This window comes from Homalodisca vitripennis, chromosome 3, assembly GCF_021130785.1.
Source record: "Homalodisca vitripennis isolate AUS2020 chromosome 3, UT_GWSS_2.1, whole genome shotgun sequence".
In the NCBI taxonomy this organism is placed as follows: domain Eukaryota; kingdom Metazoa; phylum Arthropoda; class Insecta; order Hemiptera; family Cicadellidae; genus Homalodisca; species Homalodisca vitripennis.
Genome location: NC_060209.1, coordinates 16,487,303 through 16,512,754, shown reverse-complemented (window position 1 = coordinate 16,512,754; position 25,452 = coordinate 16,487,303). Strand labels below are relative to the sequence as shown.

The following is a 25,452-nucleotide window of genomic DNA, read 5'->3' as shown; positions in this document are numbered from 1 at the left end:
ACTATTTTTTAATTTGCCTCATTGTATCACTGGTGTAGCAGAGCGAGGCAGACTTATAGACACCATAAAATTCAGAGAAAGTAGATTTAAAGTTATTATGTAACAATTTGTTTTCAGTTTAATACATTAAACTTGCGCCACATTACATTTTATTTCTAGCAAAGTAAAAACTAACTCCACAGTTAGTTGAAATCGAATAGAATCAAATTGCCTTAAAAAAATGTTAAAGATAGACATGTTTATCTTTAAAATTACTTTTTTACAGTATATATTGTTTTCCTGTTTTTCAGATGCAATAAATATGAAATTTAAACTGCAAATATTAAAGTTTGGATTTGTATTGTACATCTGGCTGTTCTAAAGTGACTTGAGTTTTAGCCCATAAGAACAATATTACCCTCAAACATTTCCAACCCTATAATCTGTGCAATGTTAATGTTAATGTTCAAAATGGACACCCCATATGTTCTGCACTTTGCAAGCTTTTTTAATCGCCACACATACAATATTTCTTCTAATTGTAAATATTTTTAGTTTTCTCAGAAAATGTGATTAAGATTGTTAAACAAAATAATAATTTTGAACTTTAAAAAATTGCTCACACAAGATAAATTAAGTTTGTTTTGAAGAAAACCCAAAATGTACAAAAGATGCCCAATTTCATAAGGAATACAGATACTGTAAATAATTTTGTAAATGTGTAGAAGAAAATTTCCCTATAAATTATGTGTAGCGGTAAAATTTTAACGTGAAAAAAGAACTTCCTTTGTTTTATTTTATTAACTATGGACCTAATATTGCATCCAGGTAAAATATATCTCAGCATTTTATGTTATGAACATTCCTTTTCCAATTAGTAACCTTTTTTTTAATTTTTCTTGTGAAGTGTAACTTTGAAATAATAAAGTACAACAAAATTAGAGCTTTTATTGTAAAAAACTCAATGAAATTATTAAAAATGTGTTTGGCTGGATAGCTAAATTTATATCTTTAAAGCTATAAATTTCCCATGATTCCAGAACCAAAAATAAAGCGGCAATATGTTTTTTATAATTGTTATGGGATTAAAATCAAGACAGTAACAAGTACAGCCATTAAATATTTCTTCTGTAAATACAAACCAAAATTTTAATATTTTCATTAAAAAATTTACGTATCCAAATAAAAATATTGTAATAGTTATTTTTTACAAAAACCATATCCTTATTTGATTACATATCAAAGTCCAAAAAACACTCAATCATTATTAATTAAGAGGCTTCTCTTATATTTTTTATTCCTACAGTGAAAAAAAAAAAATACTTTAATACAGATATATAAGTAAGACTTTAGTCATTTCAAGCTTGTTTACTCCCTTTAAAAACTAAAACCTGTCATTTCTTAAAATACAGCTGTTTCAATCTTCATTTACTTTATGAAGTTTGACTCTTAGATTACATAAAAAAAACAACAACTGTTTAAATTACATTTTGTTCCGTTTGTACTTAATTTACCAAAGTTAATCAATTTTCAATTAAAGTGTATAAACTATGATTAAATTTGGCTGTTTAATATACAATATTATGCAAGGCAAAGTACTGCATACACTATATAAATGCCTGTATATAGTATATAAATATATTTATTTAGACGATACGTTTAGATTACGTACTCTGGTTGGTACGTTCTTTTTCTATTTTTGGAAAATCAAATTCCTGTTTAATCAACACTAACAAATCAATTTGTTACAACAAAATATATACTTACTACAAATATAGGAAGGGGTTTTGATACACACTTTACTACAAATAGTTAAAATTAACAAAATTTTACACGACTGTACAGAAAATCACAAACAGTACAAAAAAAAACAACACAACCATCTCTATACCACTTTGATATGGCTACATACACAAGACACACAGAGTTAATGTTTTAATTATTACATTGTCTTTTATTAGTTATCACATGTCAATTTTACAAAGGTACAACACAATATTGCTTAAGGTACTAAACATCATAAATAGAAAAATACCCTTAACATAAATTTGTATATAATATCTCAAAGAAATTTATGATTTTCAACCTTGTAAGCTTGGAAAAATCATTTATTATTAGTTAAATTTATTAATAGTTATTAGGAAGAAATGTTTGGTCCTGGTATATTGAATAAGCTTTGTAAAAAAATTAACAACACTGACATCAAACCTGTTAATGTTATAATATTATTAGTAAAACTTGATTTACAACTTTTTTCTAGTGAAGTACTGCAAAGCACCTTATGTTATATCTGGCACTTTAAAATACACATATATTTGAAGTGAACAAATTTCATGACAGATCATATTTTTATATGGCACTGAAAAGGTTAAGAACACCTGTTCATAGGAAATCATCACATAAATGTCACTATTAAAATCAACAGTTAAAACTAATACCAATTAAACATTTTGAATATCAAATTAATCTCTAACTTTGCCACCTCGCTGCCCGCAATAGTTCAAAGCGAAAAAAGATATAATTACCCTTAATTGATACTAATAAAAAAAAGAAAATTCCACCAAAGTTCCCCTTTAAAAGATTAAAATCTTAGCGTACTATATATGTGAAATTCGTAAATGACAATAATGTGTATTTATTAGAAAAAATAATGCTATAAAACTATATAAAGAAACCTTTTTTTGAACAACGAAATAGATTTAACAAAAACCGAGTGTAAAATGTTTTAATAAAAACTTCATATACTCTTGTAATAGTTAAGAAGATAAATATTACATATATCAGCTTATATTGATAAGGCATAATACACCTTAGCAGATCTGATATTTTTACACAATGTAGTATAATAAAAATAAATAATCTAGCTGAATTATATGAAACCTCATATCATTCTATTGGACATGTACATGTCATCTTATTAGTACTAATTAGTAATTAGTTTAAAACATTTCAATAAAATGACAACTGCACTACAAATGGGGTTTCACTATTAAATGTACTCAAAATTAAATATTGTGTGCACGAACTTCTGATCTTCACATTTTTTTTAAAATTAACAGAGAATCTCAATAGTATAATTTATTAAAAACAAAATTGTAATTATTTTAAGACATCTTTTCGTACGTACAATTTTTTTTTTATTCATGTAGTTTTATTGAACAAAGTAAATAAAAATACTTCTTAATCGCCCTCAAACATTTTTCTGATACTTTGGTATTGAATCCATATGCTTTGGGTGTATAAAATAAATAAATATGTCCAAACTTAAGAGATGCTTTATTTGACTTTCATTATAACTTTATATTTGTTTTGTTCTACTGCTTTTTACAAGTTTAGTTGACACAGTCATGGATATGTAATTTTGCATGTACATGAGGCATGCTACAAAGTGAAGCTACGTTGAGGTATATTTACTCTAGAAAAACAATTTACTTTTTGTGTTGTGCTGCAAAACTTAAATAACAAGGATCTTGGATTTCTTGCAATACGCTGTTTGACTCCGCTTTTGTTTGTATTCTCATACTGTGTAATTATCATTAACAATTAGCACGCTAATTTTTAATTAAGGCATTTCAGCACCTTGGAATTCCAATTATTTTTGTTGTTTGGCATTTGATCATCATGATATACTTTGTTTTGTTCATCAAGACCTTTATTGTATTAAATAGTTGTAATAAATTGTATAAATAAATTTATATTTTGTTTTCAAGTTATAGGTTAGTTTCTGATCTTAAGTGTAGTCAATTGTAGAACTACATTCTGAGCACGACAGCTTCCATATATTTTTCCTTATATCAAAAAAATAATACACTATATTTGAGTTCTAAAATTGTGATATGTACCAAAGACAAGCATTTTGTAGTTGTATGAGTGTTACAGAGTGTGTAAGAAAATAACTGGAACCTGTTGTGATAAGATTGTAGTACCTACAATTGACTACACAAGATCAGAACTAACCTGTAATTTGAAGAAAAAATTATTATTTTTTCAATACTCGTATAGTCAATTATTAATCTTCATCACATACTATATATCTAATTTATGACAAAATAAATCAAATTCAGCAATAACAAGAATTCTTTGGCAAAATTAGACAACTGACAAAAAAAGAACAAAAATCAATACCATGAATCAAACTTAAACTATTTATAAGTGCGTGGAAAAAGATTAATACAACATGTTGTACGAGCAACTCTCTTATCAGTCATATCTAGATACTATTTTTTCAGTTCTACGTTGAATTAATATTTATACTATAAAGTGGCATCATTTTTGACAACTACAACTGCCAGGCCCATTAAAAATAAGTATTAAAATGAGTTCCTGAATTTAATTCAGGGAACTACCAAGTACCTCATGTGTGAAAGTGAGATTTTTCTGTGAGGCTTCTGCAATGTCTAAGCAATTTGAACACTTCCAGACCAATAAACTTAAGTTTTGATTTTAAATAATTAATTCTGGCTTATCTGGTTGAAGAACACAGATTACAAAATCATTGTTATGGGCTGATAAAACGACAATACAGAAGGGGTTGTTTAGGTTCAAAAAATCTATTTCAATTTAGCAGTGAAGAGAAAGTGGAGAAAATGTCATGAGTTAACAATTCTGTATCAAAAACACAATAATATTTAAAAAAACAAGGCTCCAAGAAACATCTTATGTAGGCTTTCTCTAGTTTATCTAGTTCTCCTTCCAGTTTTTACTTTCTCAATCTATACGAGGCAGAGAAATAGCGGCATATGTAGAAGTCTTTTACATCTTTGAAAGAATAAAAGGAGTTTGGACATTTGCCATTGTTATTTGTCTTCTTTCAAGACATCTATCGTCAATAACAAACATCAGACGTAGACGATTGGTTGTTTTTGTTTAATTTTGATGTAATTATTTATAATAAATCGAAAAAACTTTAAATTATATACGATTTTAAATAAAACCAATAAGACTCCGAAAATTACTGTATTAAAATTGTGGAAAATTTGAAAAAAAATGTTAGGCAATTTGAAGTGACTGCGGAAAAACTATCTATTATGCACTTCTCAAATTATGAAGTTCTCAAAATTTGGACAAAATATTTTAATTCACACTAACACAGTACTTAAGAATTAGAATGTTAAGTAAACATAATAATAACATTGTAAACATTTATAGTCATGAGTTTTGAAATTATTATTGTTTGTTAAATTGTGGATTAAAGAATAAGAAAAATCAGAACCAGTTTAAACAGTGTGGTATTTAAATAGTTTTTAAATATTATGAGTACATGGTTACATAAAAATAAAATAATTATATAGTTTTATTTAATTAGAATAACAAATCATGTATAATATGTTTATAATATGCATTTGGATTATATTCGACAGTACAATCTTAACACTTAGAGTGCTAATCCCGTAATTTTACGGAACGGCGAAACTTCCGAAGAATGCTAATCCCGTAGTTTTACGTGGTTCTCATTTCAATTGGTATTATATTACATTGTCCGTATTTAAACAGGTTTTGCCTACTCTACAATGTTATTTGGGTTTTTAGTAACACAATTCACCGCTAGAAGGCGTCAGATGTATAGAATGAGCTTGATTACAAAGCAACTTCGGTCGCTTTGTTTACGTGCCGCTAAACGTGACGTTCGTTGCAGCCGGCAGTCGATGGCGCAATCATGGCTTCTCGCAGCTTGAACGACGTTGCGATCAGTGATGTATTAGATGAAGATAGTTTTATTGTTGTTGATAGTATTTTTGACGATTCTGACATTGATCTTGATTTTATGGAAGAAGATGAGACACATATTTCAGGTAAGAATAAGTCTATATAAACATCAGTCTAAAAGTTTGGTTATGTTATTGTTTTCGTGAATCAAACTATAATTCGTATTATAATAAATTAACTTTATTCAACTTATATTCTATTCATATGAATAAAATGAAAATATATTCATATTTTACATAGTATATTATTATGTTACAGATGCTGAAAACGGTATACTGACGGCAAAAGTAATGCCGACGCATCAATATGTCGGCATCGTTTTTTTGTCAAAAAAACTACAAAATATAAAAACATGATTTGTATTATTCAAAGGATAGTTTATATTTGTAAATGGGTCATTGTAAATAATTGTATATATGCTTAGTTTAGTTTGTTACATAAAAAAACTGTCTCAAAAAATATATATATTTTTTTTAATATATGTTTTTCAAAAAGATTTTTTTATGTGTAGTTTATTAAAATATTACCAACAATCTCACGTTAAAAGAAAGACGAAAGTAAGCTGAATTAAGGCATGTAAGTATTTTTCTTATACCTTAAATACTTTTTTTTTTAATAAATTTTTGAAAACCACCAAAAACGCCCAGCATTCTACAGAGTTACATGTTATTTAGGGCCAGCACTCAAAGTGTTAAATTAACACAAATTAAGATTGCACTTGTTATTTGAGAAAATTATAAATGAATCAAAGAAGTTCATGTTATTTTCTGGTAAAATCCATAATAAGGTTATCTAAAAAATCTGGAATGCGGATTAGACGAAACAGTTTCATACATTCAAATCCACTAATTTAAAGTCACTGCAAGAAGACAATAAAAAATAAATGTTGTTTACCTTAATTTATGTAAATTGTTTACATCGATACTGTACTTGTGTAGTAACAGCTTGTGAGGATTACGCACTATTTTGTGTACATTAGAGATGCAATCCTAATTAAGACCCTGCTATGGCACTAACTCTAAGGCTGTCATTTACATTACAAGTCTTTGAATCAATAAATATAAAATCTTACGTATCTATTAAAAATAAATACTTTGTTGCGTCATAACTTATTTCAACCTAATTTTACTATCACAGTTACCATAGAAACTTTCTTCATTTTGGGAGTTGCTTCATTTTGGTTTTGATGGCTTTGGATCAGTTGCCCTAAAACAGATACAATTAATTTATAATGAACACAGTAAAAACTTTGGAAACTTTACTAAAACATGAAAAAATAATCTAAAATACACATGGTGTTTACATATTTAATCATCTAATTGAATATATGTTGCAATTTAATGAAATTGTTGAATTCCAAGTAGCTCTGTCTGATTTTAACCATGTTAAAGTTTCATGACAAACTACACAGTTTTGTACTGAAAATGCAGAAATAAGAATCTCATGTTTACTTGACAATCCTGTAATGACAGCAACTCTATTGTGGTGAAAATTTGGCCTAATAAACATGAATATCCACTATTAATTTTAAAGTTATTTTTAAATTGATAATAGTCAGTGTGTGATTAGTTAAAGAAAACTGCTACATATTTTTATCTAAACCAACTTCAGATATTTTTATTCTTCCAAAATATGTGATTAAAATTATGTTAACTAATTGATTAATACTGTAATAGCACCAGGAAAAATGAGAACTTACATTAAATTTTAAACAAATGGTGTCCTTTTTCAATTAAAAATTTAAAATATCACTTATATTACAAAACAAATCCTAGGACCCTGCCAAATTTTAAAATTAAATACAAGTTTTTAATATAGATAACACTTTACATTTTATATTTTTCAAACAATAGCATCAATTTTAAGCTAATAAAAATACAACAATAAAATTAATATCTGATCAATATTATATTTTATGTTTTTTTTCCCACAAAGGGAATTTTTAAAAGAAGGGATCTTCGAAAGCAAAGTTAATTTAAGAAATGCAATTTATTTTCATTACTTTGCGCTTGGGCAGTGTCTACTTGGTCTTTGACCTTAGCCTTTTTGATTGTAAGGGATGTGAAATGAGGAATCCATATTTCACCTCCAGCTACGATCTTTCTCAACATGCAAAAGAGTAAGATTTGAAATTAAATGCAAGATTTCAGAAGCTGCATGCACTAAGTGGAAGATGAAATGGAGCTGAACTTAACACTTAACATTAGAATTGAATCACTCTTCCCACCACAGCTACATTTTGTGTAGAAAACTCAGTTGCTCCACCATGCTTTAAGATTGTTTTTAAAACTTTGTGTGCACTCAATTGAGCCCCTGATTAGAAAAGGAGAAAACTTTTCATCTAGATTACACTTGAACGTGAAATCTAGGTGTCTCTGATGTCAAAAAATTCAGCGTTTTTTTTTAAACTTTTCCTTTGCCTTTTTTTTGGATCTCTTCTGACAAACGGGACTCCAGATTCCAGAATCAAGTCTGAGACAGCGTTAGATTCCAGGTGCCGCACTAAGTGGAAGGATTAAACCAACTCAATCAAATAGCTATGTTATCCTTACTCTGCATGCCATCCAATCCCTTCCTCCTTATAAAGGTGTCAAAACATTCACCGAATAATCAGCCTTTTGTTTTCATGAAACTCTGTTAAAAGTTTAGAAATCCAAAGAAAGTATAGCTTCTTTAAGTTAAAATTTTCAGAAACAATTTTTCACACCACTGACGAAAAATCTTGACGAAAAAATCACTGACTTGAAGGAATTCGTTTGAGAAAGTAATTTTTGTGAAGCATCCGGTTTTACAAAATCACACTGAGAGCAGGTCTCATCATGGATTTTGTTACAGCCAACTTTAAAGGTGTGACCCTCTTATGCACTTTGCCAACAATCATAGCACAGCACCGTAACTTCACAAATCTGCCGGTAAATGGGTATAGGGCGGATGATTTGATAGTTTTAATAATTTTCAAAACACAAAACAGACCGTAAAATTTAACAACGGACAGTTGAAACTGAGAACAGTTGTTCTAAACAACTGCCCAGAACAGCTATTTTTCAGTCCAATTTTACATTTTACTGTCATGAAAGGTATTAAAAATATTATAATTACGTCTCTAATCGAATTGATACACGAACACATGGTAAATTTCCAATGCTGTATTTTAATTTCATGATATATTTATATAAAACAAATTTTGTATACAGAATTAGTAATAAAATAAAAGATCTATATACAAAATATTCCTAAAAGCAAAAGTACAATCAACATTATTAAATAGTAAGCGTGAATTTTCAAGTAATCTCTTGTGTCTAAAAATCTGAGATTTTTCATGTGGTAAATTAGAGGAAGGTTTCTATCAATTCATATCCACCAACAAAAAGCAATATTCCTGTTTTCCTACTTGCCATCCTACATTAGTTTGTCTCTTCTTGGCCTCTACGTTATTTGTTCAGAAAATACAATTACTTAGAACTGTTACCTCGTACCAGATAATAGAGATGTAATGTACTCACCTTACTGGGAGTCTGCTGGCCAACCTTGTCACTTTCGGTGGCAGATTCTCCACTGACATTGACCTCTTGGAGTGGTTCACCTTCTCTGTCTCCAAGACACACGACTGCGGCCCGAACTATTCCTGACCTTGTCGAACCCAATTTGGGACTCATTACGGTATTGTTGTTGATGCAAGACATACTCTTCTTATTTCCGACATCCTTTTTCGCATCGACGTTCAAACTGTAGCGTTTATTCACATTTCCAGACCTAGTCTCGATTCTGGTGTAAGTGTTAGAGATGACCCCCACATCCAGGCTGTACCTCTTGTTCTCCTTCTTGGACGTCCTCGTTGTCCGACCGGGATACTTCAGTCGGTCAGATGTTCTGGGGGAGTATGGATGGATAGAGTCCGACACGATTTCTTTATCCGGCAGTAAAAGCTCTTTCTCGATTTCTTCATTGGTCAAAGGCTTGAAATTTGCTTTCTTCACAGGTAAGTTGCTAGGACGGTAATTGAAGTTGATATTTTTGTTGATGAGTGTCGGTCTGGACGTTGTTAATACTGGTAGAGTCCTTGTACTGGTCTTGTGCTCTGAGTTAGATTCCTCCGAGTCTAACAGCAGCAGGGGACGATGGACTGGTCTGGGGGTTGGTATTCTCTTGACTACTTCCGTCGCAGTATTAAGGGGTATCCCTGCATCCACTAGAAACTCATCAGGGTCATCCATTGCCAATCTGGAAAAATATTGAATAATGAAACACATATAGTAGCAAAAAATGTTGAAATTTAAATTATGTTAATAATAATTAGAAACCACTGCAGAAAGACTAAATTTGTTAAAAGGATAGGTTCCAGAAACAATAAAAGTGGATGAACTGAACATAGGAACTATCATCATAAGGATAGCTAAAAAGTAGTAATATAATTATATTTGAAATATGTTACATTTAAAAACTGTAACATTAAAAGTCATACTTTTAAATACGGGTTGACTATAGAGGAAGACATACGTCCTGTATACATTTACTGTTAATTTGAATTGTCCAATACATACTTTTGCATTACTGTTAATTATTTTACCTGTAACCGTTTTTATTAATATTTACCATGTCAGCCTTTATTGTTATATTTCATCACCATAAAACAACAAAAGCTTTTTTGCTTTTTTGTATTTAGTTCTTTGGCTAGTCCTAAATAACTTTCACTATCTGACAAGTGTTATAATTTTGGAGGAAGGATTTCACCACCATTTGGTATAGTTTCCTCATTGATAGATTAATAATTTCTTACACCATTCCATAAATGTGTAATAAATTTAAAACCCGAAAGAAAAGACAGCCGCTACAGAGATACCCAATATCAAAATCATGATGCTGGATGATGTCACAACTAGTTGCAACAGTTAGTTCATAATGGCATAAAGTTCACTTGCAAAATACTACATTTTTCTCGAAAAACAAATGATGGACCTTCTATGTTTGATCTTGACAGATATTGAGTGTCTTCATTCCATAAAAAAATCATTTCAATTCACAGATAACATGCATTGCTTATGTTCCATACATTGAACATGTCATCCATAGACTTTCTCAGAGTCAAAAGTTCTTTGAAGACTACAATCTTTTTTCATGGTGTTCCACTATGGGACAAATGAGAGAAATTTCTTTTAAAGTTCAAGTTTACAGACTAAACAACTTTCAAGTACATATCTAGGACACTTGAGAAAATATACAGTTACATATTTTATTGTATCGCTTACAGTTTAGCAATTACAATTTCAAAATATGGCCAATTTCTAAGATTTCTTAACACTGAAAAAATACTTACAATACTGAAAGTTATAATGCAGTGAAGTTGATGGTTGTAAATGTAATTAAATAGTCTCAAAAATGTATTAATGTTTAGTCACCATTTGTATTTATAACAGTTTAACTTATATTTGACTAAGTGATAGTCGAATGGTTATTATCTATTTGTTGGATGCGGTGAAGCGCATGCTAAAACACTCGGCGTGCTATAAAACATTTCAATGTTTATCTGTTTTCTGTCTCATCTGTATTTTTGGCTGTCAGTCTGTTATAGACTACACATATTAAAGTCTTACATTTGATAAACAGACAAAAACGTCAAAGTTAGCCTGTTATTCAGTCTTATTGTACAAAATCCTTATTTTCTGACAGATGTTTAATAAATTTTGCAGTACTTTTTGATTAAACGGAGGTACCTATTCAAAGCAAGCTGCAGCTGATGTGGTTAGGCGATTTAGGTTTACTAACCGTTAGTATTTATTGTTTAACTGCACACCCAAAGTTGCTCTAAGTCCTGTTTATTATCGGTGGCCTCCGTTTAATCAGAAAGTACCAAATTTTGCACTATGGTTTGTCTTGATAGTAAAGCAATTTTAATGATGATTAATATAGTTAGTTTGTAGATTGATCTGGTAATTAAGGCTCGATTTCATTCATATATGACCAAAGGAGACAAAACCACAAATAAAGTAAGTGAATACAGAAACTTTGTAGGTAATATTTTTATTGATCTGATCTTATAAATTTGAATGTATATTATATGGCTAATTATAAGATTGAATTTAATTGATAGAAAACATATTTAGAGCAGAGTCCTATGGAGAACAATTTCTCTAACACTGATCTGTCTTTGGAAAGAAATCTCGATTAGATCAAACATATTTTTTATGAGTTCATCATGAAGCTAAAGGAATCATTTCAATCAAATTTGCAAGACTGTAAAACTCTTGAATGAAAGCAGTGGTTATTTATTATAATATTTTTAAAAGGAGATTCTGAAGCCCTTTTTATTTACAAGGACAAGACACTGATGAAACCCATACTGTACTCAACTCAATAAGATGTTTTATGCAGCTTCTCAAATTACAGGATATTGAGGGTGGATGTGTGTGAGGGATTGAGGTGGCTACAGGCCGACATCAAGTTGAGTGGTCATTATTTCAGCCAGGCTGCTTTGGAAGAAAGTCAAGCTAAAAAGTCAAACTCTAGCAGTCAAAAGTGAACAAAGGATACTTCTCTCTCACGTATAAACTTACTGACCTTTTAACACATTCACTGTGTAAAATAAGACAACAAGCAGATCTAAAATGCGGAAAGATACAAATGGTGACATTCCCTTGTTGACTGGAACTGATAACGTAATTTTCGGTAGTGGAATTTCAGTGCATTGCCACTGGTTCCAGTCCGTATTCAATACTCTGCTGGTTTCTCAACCCCTATCCCAACTGACATCCGTGAATCAGTTTGTTTATTTTTTTAATATTTATCGATAAAACAAAAATTTACTCCTCCCCCTCTCCAACAACAATATCCACTCTCATACAAATCGTCATCATCAGAACGATTTGAACTTGACTCGGATTCTTCTCCATCAGAAAACACATGTTCAGTGAGTTTCCTCACTTGGCGTACAGTACATATGCACAGCCATGATAAACTTAATACCCACAAAATAGAACGAACCAAGTTAGTGATCATAAAATACATGAAAAGAAACGGTGAAACCAGCAATAGATACAGTAAGCAGCATAAAACTGGTCTCACGCTCTGAGGCAATACGGCAGAGTGGAGGGGCACCCATTGGGAAACTTGCCCAAGTGGCACTTGTGCTCTTTCTAGACAAGCAAAATTAATCGATATCGGGAATATTTTTCAACTTGAAAATTACGAACTTAGCGCGACAGGCAAGGCCTGTCATCGGTAATTACGCTGATGCTAATTGATGACGGATGATATACTCCATCATTGGTAGCTAACGGATTAAACGATTTATACTACTGAAAGAAATGAAGATAATATACAATAATATACATTTTTATTTATTTAGAAAGTGTGTAACATAAAAGTACATTTGATAAATTATTAGTTTGTGTTTTAATCATACAAAATAGATTATCACTAAAGAAAGAACACTACCACTTCTGTTTACATCAGGAAAGGGGAGTGGTAGGATGTGGATTCATAAGAGGTAAATCTGCAACCAACTCATCTCCTAAAAAATAATATAAATTAAAATTATAATTTGTATTAAAGATAAATTTATTCATTTGCAAACTAAGTTAAAGTTAATCTTTCTGGAGCAGCGATAATCAAAAAGATTAATGATTGACTGCTATCTGAAATTTAAGTTGATGTAAACATACTACTAATATTGTTGCTGTGATGAGGTATTAGCTTATGTTATGAAGATTTTCCAAATTTTGAATTGCTACGTTGTAGGTTTAAAAGAACAAAGAAGATTTATGGAATCATCTCTCATTTTGTAATATTAAAAATCATAAATTCCAAGCATAACTAGCTGTTTCATAAAGATCAAAGGTATAACATAGTTGTCTAAACTATTTTGATAAACTAAATGAAATTATCACAAAATAGTAAAGTAGAAGCAAAATATAACCGATTATATATTATACACATTATGTCCAAGTTTATTTTAAAAATAATAATTAATTTTTATATCTAATGATTGTATAATTTAAAGTGTGTTTTAAAATTTAGTTTTTTAGGTTCTTCAGATTCATTATAACATTTTTCCTGTTTTTGCCATATTTCATTTACTGAAGAGTTTTCTACGTGTTACTACTTATTCAATCAATAACTGTTCAAATTCTAGTATTTCAAAAGTATTTAATTTTTATTTAAACCAAGGTTTTACACGCTCATTAAAGAAAATAAGTACAAATAAAAATAAAATAACACTTCTACGTCTTAAATTAAATTCTTAAACAATTAAGATGAAGCATTTATGTGTGTGAATATTTGTATTTATTTTTAAATGTTTCTTTTTAAGAAGTAATAACTAGCTGATTATATAATTATTAAAATAGACTAATTTACATTTGAACTAAACCTCTTTATGAACACACTTTATTTTAATTGTAATTGTTATTGTTTCTTCAAATTATAATTTATAAACTATTAATTCACTTTTATTTTTGAGTTTAGATAGTGCAGGTCATCCCTATATTAATCTCAATGTATGGTGGAAATTTTATTCGATCACAAAAATCATGACGGAAATTTCAAGAACAACAAATTTCTTAAGTCAATAGTTAACTTTACAAATGTTCAACAATAATGGTGTCCAGGAATACTTCATAAATTTTAAATCTATTACGTGACCTTGACATTTTTAAATACCTTTGTAATGATGGCTTTCTTTTTTCACCTGGTGCTTTGACCCCGGACTTCTGTTGTGTGGTGCGGGGGGACACCGGATACCTAGGAGAACCTGTTGTCGCTGCCGGCGTGCTCTGGACTCGAATAGCCTGGTTACCTGCACATCACAACACAGGTAACGTACAAGCTTTTTTCACAAGGCTTCTAGCAGGTGATGCAGGAAAAACAAGTATGAATTTTAACCCTTCCCATGCTGTAGACGGATATTTTAGAATGGTAGACTTTGTCCAAAACACCAAATACAATTATATCCGATATTATAGATTATGTCTCTTGGAAAGTTTTTTTAGTTCATAAGGCCTTCGAAATGCCCAGTGCATGCTCCGTGCTTATTGCAGTTGCCAAGGAAGTATTTATAAATGACCTTCACTCTGCAGCAGGGGGAGGGTAGCACCCTTTGTGTAACTCCGACCACCTGCTCGTCAGTTTTGCGTCTCCTACAGAGCCATAACCAAGCATATCCATGGCATGTATTACTGCTTTCTCAGTTGTCAAGAGTAAGCGTCTACTACGTATTTTGTTATTATTTTTCATCGTGTGGTAGTGTTGTGATTAGTTTGAAATCTTGTTTTATAGTGCGACAAGGTGTTTTCAATTTAATTTAAATTTATTCGAAATAAACAGTTTTATAAATAGTTCTTTTTATATTTTTATCAATAAATATGCTAATTTTAAGTAAAATGCTCTGTTTTATACTTTTTTTGCCAAGGCATGAACCCCTTCATTTCCTAAGTCACCCTTATAAACCAAGAATCCCAAGTAATTCTTATAACCAAGAATCCCAAGTAATTCTTATGTCCAAGAATCCCGTCACCCTTATGTCCAAGAATCCCGTCACCCTTATGCCCAAGAATCCCAAGTCACGGTGAAATTTTTTGATTATGCAAAGAAAAAACTAACTGATAACAACCCTAGACATGTTTGGAGTTCAAGATATGTCATCTCCTTTTCTTGGTGAAGGAGCAAGGAAAATATTCAAGATGTGCTAAAATAGAGTATCAGAAAAAAGGATGTAATTTGACAAGAAATATTTCACAAGTTACAATTTTAAGGAATGTTATAGAAAAACATTTTTGTCTGAGAAATGTTTCAAAGACATTCACAGGTATCCTAAGGTTTGGGGATTTTTTATACAATTCAAGAAAATACAAGAAAATGTAATAAATTGACCAAAAAAAGCAAACACTTTTTTTGTAATGTGAAACTATTTTTTTATAATGTAATATAAAATACACATAATTTTTATGTGTCTATAATACAAATTTGTTGAGTAAAGTAGCCCGACACATTGCATTGATAATGTCCTAGTTCAAATATATAGTTTCATCAAAGTAGGAAACTAAAGAAACTGATATTTGGCCGGTTGGCCTGACGTGGCAGCAAAGTAAAAATACAACTAGTTTTCAATTGTAGTGTACAAGCAGTTCTTACCAGTATAAGGTTTTGGTCTGGAAGAAGCTGCCTGCTGTTGGCTGGCCACGCTGTACTGGGATGATATACTTCTTGCCCTGTAACAATGTAAGTAACTTGTTTGATCACCAATACATAGAAAGCTTACAAAAATAAATATGTTGATATTTTGATGTTTTACTGGTTTCAACCAAAAAAACTGTTCTTTTATATATATATATATATATATATATATATATATATATATATATATATATATATATATATATATATATATAATAAAATATAAAAGCTGGTGAACACACATTTACTAAATTAAACTGTAAATCTAGATAAAAACAAAATTTCTAAAATATGCATTTAAAAAATACTTACGATGATTCACTAGTAAAACTTCTCATATCTGTCAAAGCTGAAACAGAAAAATAACATTAGACTGCATACTAAAAATATCGAAAAAATACTTAACTGGTACAAAACAAATTTGAAATAAAAAAATGTAATAATTATTAAAACTTGTGTTTAAAAATACAGTAGTATCTCTTTCATCTAACGTTATATATTTTAGATACTAATTCATAATTAAATACTGTATTTATCTGACCCTTGTACATTGAATATAAGGTATAAATACTCACGTGATATAGTATTGGAAAAGCCCATTGTATTGCTTTTCCGTTGCATTGAACTGCTTTCACCATCTGGCTCTAGCCGTTTACTGCCCAAAACCTAAACACATGTAAAGAACAACTGATTAATGTCTCTAGAAATAAGCATGAGCAACAATTCAAATACAATTTTAAATCTCCATACACTGGTAGTTACAAGATTTTATCATTATAATGATTTTTGTAACTAAAATTATTGCTATCAATTTAAATTAAAATAAATACTTAACCCATTGGCCTAGACTCACGTATATACCATGTGCAGTGATGCACGGACCGAATCTGGACTCACGTGTGCAGCACGATCTGGTGACGTTGCGATGTACTATTTAAAGTATTTATAGTTTTTTTCCCGTTAAATGGTATGCCAATACGCTTTCTGCAAGACCTTTTGAGTTGTTTGTGAGTTCAGGTGTGCCAGCTATGGCAGAAAAATATTACTTTTTTCAATAATTGTAATCAGTGCTTATTTTGTGTTGATACTAGGATTATGTTACGTCTAAAATTACGGATAGCACTTCTGACAATATTATTGAAAGTTTATTACAGTAGTTTTATAAAATCCATTTAAATATTTATTTGTGATATTCGGTAAAATTTTGTTTTGTTGCAAGACTAAAGGCTAGCCTGCAAAATAGAAACAATGTTGTTTGTCGTTTGTTTGTGAAGTTTTATTTTTTTAATTATTATTTATATTTTTATTTGTTTATTTTATTTTTACAGTGTATTTTTTTAGTGTAGTTCTGTGTTTTTATATGCAAATTGTGTGTGAATGCTACAAAATCTGCGACCCGTGCAAACTGATGGAAAAACTGCACCTGATGAGTACTCAAATATAATTTTTTTTAAATAATAAATGTTCAAATAAAAATTTTAATATAATTTATTTTTCATGACAAAAAGTTACTGAACAATAATTTATATTCAGTTTTTAGATAATAAATAATTTTAATAGCGAAAAAAAATTAAAACTAAAGTTTTTTACATAAAAACCTAACACTTTTGTTTTAATTAACATTATTAGTAAATTTAAAACTAAATAAAAATTAATTTTATAGTTGTAAAATGTAGCTTAGTTTCTTAGAAACATGATTGTAAAATAATCATGGTAATAACTTAATTAGTTAGGTTTCTATAAATATTATACGAAACCTTTACACTTTCAGCAAAATTAATTGCTAGTTCAAGTCCATGCAGCACCAGAAAAACTAATACGCCAATGGGTTAATACACATAAAATACCTAATATGTTACAGCTAAATATTTGTGGTATCTAAGGTTAAGCAACAGAGGTTGTAAAATAATGGCACAAACAACAGATTATAAAAACCCATAAGTTAGGTTTTAATACAGCCGCTCTATATCAGAACACTGGAAGTACTGGGTTAAATAAATGTTACCAATATTTTGATACAACTCTATGTTTTTTTTTTACTTTTTTCATATGAGTCGATGAATGAATTACTTTATTTCCATCAAGATTTTACAATGTACACAGGAACAGAAAACATACACGAAATAATTATTATTAATCTAAAGGAACAAAATAAAAGTAACTAAACTGGTTTCTTATGATAAATTCTTATCTTATCTGCCTGAGGAAAGGTCGCTCTAAGGAAATGGGTCTACATAGGCAATGTGGCCTGTGCGTAGACACGAGTTGCTCAAGTAAAAACAATAATTGCAACAATTATTCCAAAAAGGATGAGTTTGAACTATTATTGTAAGGTTTAATTGATTAAAGCCACAACCCCAACTATATGCAGCTAATGCCGATGTACGTCTTGAGTCAATGTGGCAGAGTGTGTCGTGGGGGGGGGGGGTGGATGGTGGAGAGGTAGCGGTCAAAGCCGTCCATAGTTGGTCGCTATCAGTGACTCGACCTCTGATACAGTAAAATTTTAAATTATGTTATTTATATTTTTTTTATCCAAATTTAAGATGCTGAAAAAATATTACTCGTAGTATTGATTATATTTGAAGAAATAATTCTATATCAAATTTGGGAAATGTAGTAGCAATTTGTTGTTGAGATCGATTTACTCACTCTGAGAGATCGAATTCCAGTACTATTGGAATAGCGGGTATTATGTGAATGTGAAACTGTAGAAAAGAGGTTACCTGAATTTTTGTAAATAAAAAGTAGGAGATTCTTAATGTTAAGTTGTCTTATGGTAAATATTTGAATTTCTCTGTATAAAGTGTCAGTTAGGAATCGCTGGGGCTTTCACTACACTTAAAATAAATACAGGCGTACACAACGCGTGCGGCGAAAGTCAGTTAACCGCTGCAAGCCGGTTTCTCTGTATCCCAGTTTATCTAATCTAAGGTGTAGTCTGGATTTATTTTTTTTTATAAGATTAATTGATTAGCCTATCACTGGCGACCCTAAAGTTGGAGAATGAAGTGTGCGTTTAAAAAAAAATGTAATTTGGATGTATTTGTATGTACATTAGTGTCTACAGTCAAGATTCGCAAGCTTACTATAGATGAACGAGGTTCACTTTTGAAAAAGTGGTGGCATTTCATAAATGTGATTACGGCACTCAATCTCCTAATCAGCAAGCAATCTATAAATTAAACCAGGGGTTTCAAGAGATATGTATATTAAGTGATTACCACATGTATAAACAATGTAGGTGGCAACTTTGGGAATTTCTGTAACAGGTAAATTACAATAATTGTATTATAGTAAATAACATATTAATTTTATTACGTTATGTCTACATGAAATAGAAGCTAGAGCTAAGCTGCACTGATTCTCTGACTATTACCACACCTTGTGGACTAAAATGTAGTGTTATAAGAACCAAAAGAGCAAGCACAGTACACAACTGTTCTTACCTTCACCTTGTCACCCTCATCCATGAGATTCAGTGCGATCTTGAGCTGCATCTGCACGTCACGGTCGGTCTCTCCACTCATTGAGGTAGTGGCAGCATCTATGCTAGCCAGCAACTTGCGATCTACTGGATCCATAGCTATTGTTTTCAATTTTGGCAACAGCTTGCAGAGCATCAACCGAATGTTGGGCACCTTATCTTCTACACAGACAAAAAAAAACAGAAATCAGTTCTATCTAGATCTGCAACTTCACGTCCTGATCAGTCCCTGCACTCATTGAGGCACTAGCATCATCTACGCTAGCCTGGAGCTTGCACAGCATCAACCAAATGTTGGGCACCTTATCTTCTACACAGACTCAAATACAGATATCAATGCTATCTTGGGCTGCATCTGAGTGTTTCAATCGGTTTCACACCTTTATCAAGTGCAACATCTACACTAGACCGGAGCTTGCAGTCCGTACGATCTAAAACTAGTGTCTTTAATATCAGCAGTAGATGTCTCTGTATAAATCTTTTTTTAATGTGTGAGAATAGTCTTATTCAGGACTCAATATCCTAAAAAAAGAAGAACATCTTCAAGATTGAGAATTTAGGTCACAATAATATAAAGAAAATCTAAGGTACTGGCTCATCTTTATATTTTGATAACTAATTATTATATTTTAATAAGAATATTTTTGCTCTCAGCTTGGATCACAATAATGAATTTATAGATGTACACTTGAATTTTACTTTGGGATTGAAATATAACAAACTAAAACCAATGAGTTTACAAATATTTAGCTCTTAACTCAATGCAACTAACCTGCCATAGAGGTAATGTTGTGGAAGAACAACTCCTTGAGCATCTCCGGTGAGACTGTGACGAGCGAGGACATCCCTCGCAGAAACAGCTGCCGGCAATGGAAGCTGGAGTTGTTACACAGCTCTGTGGAATATTTATTCTAGTTACAAATTAATAATGCTCTGGAAACACTAAAAACAGTCAGTCTACAATCACAACGTTTTCAAAAATGATTTATTACCACGTGATTTATGTTGAACTATATTTTTTTAACTAATAATATTTAGAAATATGCAAATAATATGAGTCTACACTAACTATGAATTATATTACCAGTAACTACTTATTTTACATAATATACATATATATAATTTCAATAAAAATTGAATCGCAAAAAGTACTTGCTCCGCCGGGACTCGAACACGGATCTCTCACTTGCTGGGTGAATGTGCTACCATTACACCACAGAGCCCTCACTTTTTACGATTCAATTATTTTGTATTTGGCCGTTTCTTTCACATATGTGTTTAAATAACCAAACTAACATATGATCGGAAGACCAAATACCTGTCAAATGACTTCTATTTACATTCATTAAATTTGTATAAGTGGCAATAGCCTAATTTAATTCCAATAAACATTGAATCGCAAAAAGTACTTGCTCCGCCGGGACTCGAACTTGGATTTCTCACTTGCCGGGTGAATGTGCTACAGTGTATTAACCCTTCGCACACCACTAATAAATCCATTAACATTCCTATAAGACGAAGACAAGAAAAAAATTGTGTTTCTTTAAGTTCAAAGCTATTTTTATTATAACTAAATTATAAAAGGTAAAAGCAAAAAAAGTATAAAACGGGGCATTTTACTCAAAACTAGCGTATTTATTGACAAAAATAAAAAAGAACTATTTACAAACTGTTTTTTTTTTTCAAATCAATTTCAATTTAATTTTAAAGTGTAATTAAACTGAACAATTTTAAATTTCCAAAATATGAGAAGAGGTACATCTGTATTATCCATTCTGATTTGTCAAAGAACTACTTTTAGTAAACTATTTACAGATTTAGCCACTCAATAGCTAATGCTTCTCTCAGCAAACATCTCGGCAGTGAATGCTGACGGTGGACGGTCTTAGGTAATGGTGTAATTGGGGCATTGGAATGCTAGTTGAATGAAAGCGAGTGTGACTGACTGGCAATAAGAACGAAAATATACGTGTATTTAAATTAATTATTGATGACTATTTATTTTAAGCTATAATTTTTGGTTATTTAAATTAAAAATAATTCAATTACGTTTAATTATTTTATTTAGATGTACTTGTTAAGAGGGACTTAACCCTTTCACCGCCAAGAGCCGATGTCATCGGCTCTGCAGTTTTGATCGTAAAAACGCCGAGAGCCGATGTCATCGGCCCGCGTATGTCTACTCAAAATCGCCGAGGGCCGATGACATCGGCCCACGTCCTTGGACCGAAAATCGCCATGAGCCGATGTCATCGGCTTTTAGTTATAATTTTATTTTTTTCGTTACTATAGTGATTACAAGTCATTATTATACATGTGGCGAAAGATAAAAAGGCATTCAATGTGAAAAACACATCAAGTATATAATCTATGACTAGTGTATATTACGGAATACGAACAATGAAACAGGGTCTAATCAGCTGTGGCAGACATCAGCTGTTTGACGTTTCTGCCAACCCTTAAACTTAATGGTTTCAGTCTATTGTTGTTTACAGTTTGTACTGTAACCTTTCAAGTTTGCAAGTTTGTTTTATTGTGGCTACTATTTTTGTGCCACAAAAATAAAAGCATAATAATTATTATTATAAAAATAATCTTATTATTATATAAAAATAATATTATTATGCAAAATTACATTATAAAACTCATTTTTACTAGGTATATTTAATTTATTTAGTGTTACTATTATTATTTCAACCTGTTTTATAGGATTTCTTGAAGAGCATTATGTAAAAAATGTGTGAAACATTTAGTATTTCTTCTATGCCTATATTTAGTAAAAAAATGTGTTATTTTAATTAAAGTGCTATACAAAATTTATTTCTAGTTTTTTTACCTGAAATTTGCAGGAAATGTTGTTAACATAATATTCTTCAATAAAACGTATAAACTAATAACAGAAACAATATTAAAAAATATTTTATCTAATTTTAAAAATAAAAATTTACAAAAATTTCAAAGTTAAAAACTAAAAAAATTTAGATTAAAAAAACAGTTTTGTTTTATTATTGATTCGAAATATATAGTATTACGGAGACTTTTATTGTCTACAAAACAAAACAAAAATTACGCAGATATCTCAATTTTTGACAGATTTATTGACGTTTTACTAAACCCTTACAATTAGTCAATATCGGCCGCGGCAGTTTTGGGGAGTGACATGCGATGCAGCGCCGGCGGTTTACGGCACACATCTGCAAACAGCGCGCGGCGTTTTTTCGACATGAATCGGCCAAATTACTGTGGCAGCGAAAGGGTTAAAAGTCTTAACTTCACTCCTCAATAAAGACACTTCACTTCATGTGAAAACCTTAATTTATTTTATGGATAACTCTTGAATATATTGGAACAAAATATTGTTCAGAATGTGAATAGAAAGAGATTATGAACAGGTTTGTTTTCTTTTTAACAATCATTACCACCTTAGTTGATGTAAAACTAAGAACATTATTACCTAATACTTTGTTGCGAATTTTCAACTTTTGTTTCGCTTGGGATGGATCAGCAATGATGACCAGAAGCGTGTTCAAGGCTGCAACTCGGCAAGGTAGAATTCTCTGGAACAGTAAATTCTAATAGTATTATTAATGAAATATTTATTGTACAATATTACCTTTGTTTTAACATGTTCACGACAACAGCTTATTTCCAAACTCTTTATTTACCGTCAAAATTTTCAATGATAATGGCAAAAAACCGCATCAATTTTGTACGTTAAACATCTAAGTATAATGAAAAAAAGTATGTAGGCTTTGCAATTTTGCACAAAAAAATAATTTCAATACGCTTTTTTAATGTTTCTCCATGTACCCCAAGAGGTACCTAAAAAATTAATTTACCTTAAAAATTAGGCAATCATGTGCCCTACAGGGTACATAATAAGGGCAATAATTAAGTTCGTAGATAAAATTCCAAAGGACATTGGAACCACTAGGTCCGCCCTGCAGATATCATTTTAGTTTATTATTACTCTATTTTGGTGGCATTTCATGTATTTTTATTTAACATCTAGAGTGGTGCTTGTAAGTTTTATTTGCCACAGTTAAACTTACTTGTAAATTTCAAAATTTGAGTATTTATTACTACGACCTAAGAGATCTCCACCTCCACATTTTCATCCTTTTGGTACAACTGTAAGAAGTTTAGAGACCTATTTTTAGAGCTATAGTGTAAATAAAAATGGTCCTATTCCTAATAATTCCATTAAAACCTTTGTAATTTTTTCGTACAGGCCCATCCTTAATCTACTCACAAACTTTAGTTAATAAACTGACAATGTCTACATTCTTTCTCAGGATGATTTGAAGATATGGTAAAATTTGTTAAATTTACGTTTCATGACAAAAATAACGTAAATAAGTTTTAAAACTATTTAGTAACACTCATTTAAAAGAAATTCAGCTTTGTAAATACAAATACGGTGTTTGTTAAATTAAATGCGGTAGGTGAAAGGGTGGTGAATTTCCCTAGGAGGACCTGATAGGTTGTTTTCGGCGGTTTGTGGAACTGCTGAAATCATAGTCTGGTAGGCCTCATGGTGTGCTTCCGGGGTGCGCAAAAGGTCCTTGAGGCTTAAGTGCACGGCAGTAGGCCGCCCCATACAAGAAGAAGAAGAAATTACATTTTGTTTGTGCTCCTAATTGACAAATCAACGTTTCTAGAATATTAAAAGTTGTGAAATGGACTTTACCCCGCTCACGGCCCTGGTCAGCAGGAGAGGCACAAAGTAGAGGTAGACAAACTCCGGGTGAAAGACCTTGGGCACAACACGGAACCCTGACAGCAACTCTTCCTGAAGCCTCCAGTGAGGGGCATCGTTCAGGTTCTTTTCACAGACAAATAGTGCCTGGCCCACGTCCTTGCCTGACTCCTGCAGCAAACATTGGGTAACATTAGTGCTAGCTTTGGTAACAAATCAACTACAGAAGTAACAATATGACAATTTATATTCTCAATTCCAATGCTTTAATTCTTCAGCCATCCATAATCAACTCAGATACCAATCACAAATTGGTACCAAAAATCTTAATAAATCGTAGTTGCCCATCAACAAAAAAATGTTCAATTTTTGGATAATACATAAATAACTACGCAAACTCATAATGAAGTATCTATGCAGCACATGTCTGCTTGTAATAATGTAGTATATTATGGACTTACATAAACAGAGAACTGTAAGCTCTTACGTTAATTTAAGTATTCAGAACCATTACTAATTGTTGGACAGGCTGTTATTATTGTATCATAAACTTATAAAATATACATTTATTCCAAAAAAGTTATTTTTAATTGTAAAATTTGTACCTAATATCCTAGAATCATACCACACTGTGTAACATAATTTATTTATATTATACAGTGTAAACAAGTTTTTATCTGTCTATTGAAAACTTGTATAAGGTACTTTTTCATTTACCAACAATAGTAAATTGTGTCGTGTATAAATTATAAAAATGAATAAAGTTAGTTTTTTGGAGTACATTTTGATAATAAATTAAATTCATTTCAGAACTATTCTCTTACTGTATATTACTTTATTTATTATATTGTGTTCAAATTTCAATTTCCTATGAATTTTATACAAAAATGTTTCTAATTTACTCGAAAACTGACAAATTATTGTAAGCCAAATTAAAATATTTAACAAAAAAGAACTACAGAAAACTACAGAAACCACTTGCAGTACTAGGGTTTGTATGATTCAATTTTGAATGTTAAATATAATAGAAACCACCACTTCTATAGATTTAAATATACTTATCACTTTCAGTATATCTTATCTCATTGGAGAAGATGGTAACCAGGTGAAACATTGCACTGGGTGTGAAACAGCACACAAAAAGATTATTACATAACAGCACCCAGATTATTCATTATATTTTTCTTCAAATGCTCATATTATTAATAAATCACGGTGATTCTGCATTTATTTATATTGCTTAAACAATAGCCTTGTATTAGTATGAGTTTTAATTTTTTATTTGATAGTTTTTTAATATTTTTTTGTAATGGAAGTTTATACTTGTTAATAGTTTTATATAAGACTAGCAGTTATCCATGGCTTTACACGTGATTTCCTATTGAATAACAGGTACATCACAGGCAAATCCTAT

At 30.7% G+C, this 25,452-nt stretch overlaps 1 protein-coding gene across 4 annotated transcripts in view; it reads right to left on the bottom strand.

Annotated features, from left to right (window-relative positions):
- Positions 1-6,368: 6,368 nt before the first annotated feature.
- The window catches only part of LOC124356637 (serine/threonine-protein phosphatase 4 regulatory subunit 4-like), a 51,896-nt gene continuing 32,812 nt past the window's right edge, over positions 6,369-25,452 (bottom strand). For 2 of the 4 annotated variants that reach the window (XM_046807757.1, XM_046807756.1), the window contains 10 exons: positions 24,030-24,209; positions 22,794-22,896; positions 20,112-20,234; positions 19,302-19,501; positions 16,428-16,518; positions 16,165-16,201; positions 15,811-15,887; positions 14,341-14,476; positions 9,189-9,906; positions 6,370-6,891 (listed from right to left, as the gene is read on the bottom strand). In XM_046807757.1, coding sequence (XP_046663713.1) covers positions 6,883-6,891; positions 9,189-9,906; positions 14,341-14,476; positions 15,811-15,887; positions 16,165-16,201; positions 16,428-16,518; positions 19,302-19,501; positions 20,112-20,234; positions 22,794-22,896; positions 24,030-24,209 — 1,674 coding nt within the window. In that variant the 3' untranslated portion in view covers positions 6,370-6,882. Of the gene's footprint in view, positions 6,892-9,188; positions 9,907-12,997; positions 13,193-14,340; positions 14,477-15,810; positions 15,888-16,164; positions 16,202-16,427; positions 16,519-19,301; positions 19,502-20,111; positions 20,235-22,793; positions 22,897-24,029; positions 24,210-25,452 lie in introns of those variants that run through there. The other 2 variants (XM_046807755.1, XM_046807758.1) reach the window with 2 other exon arrangements.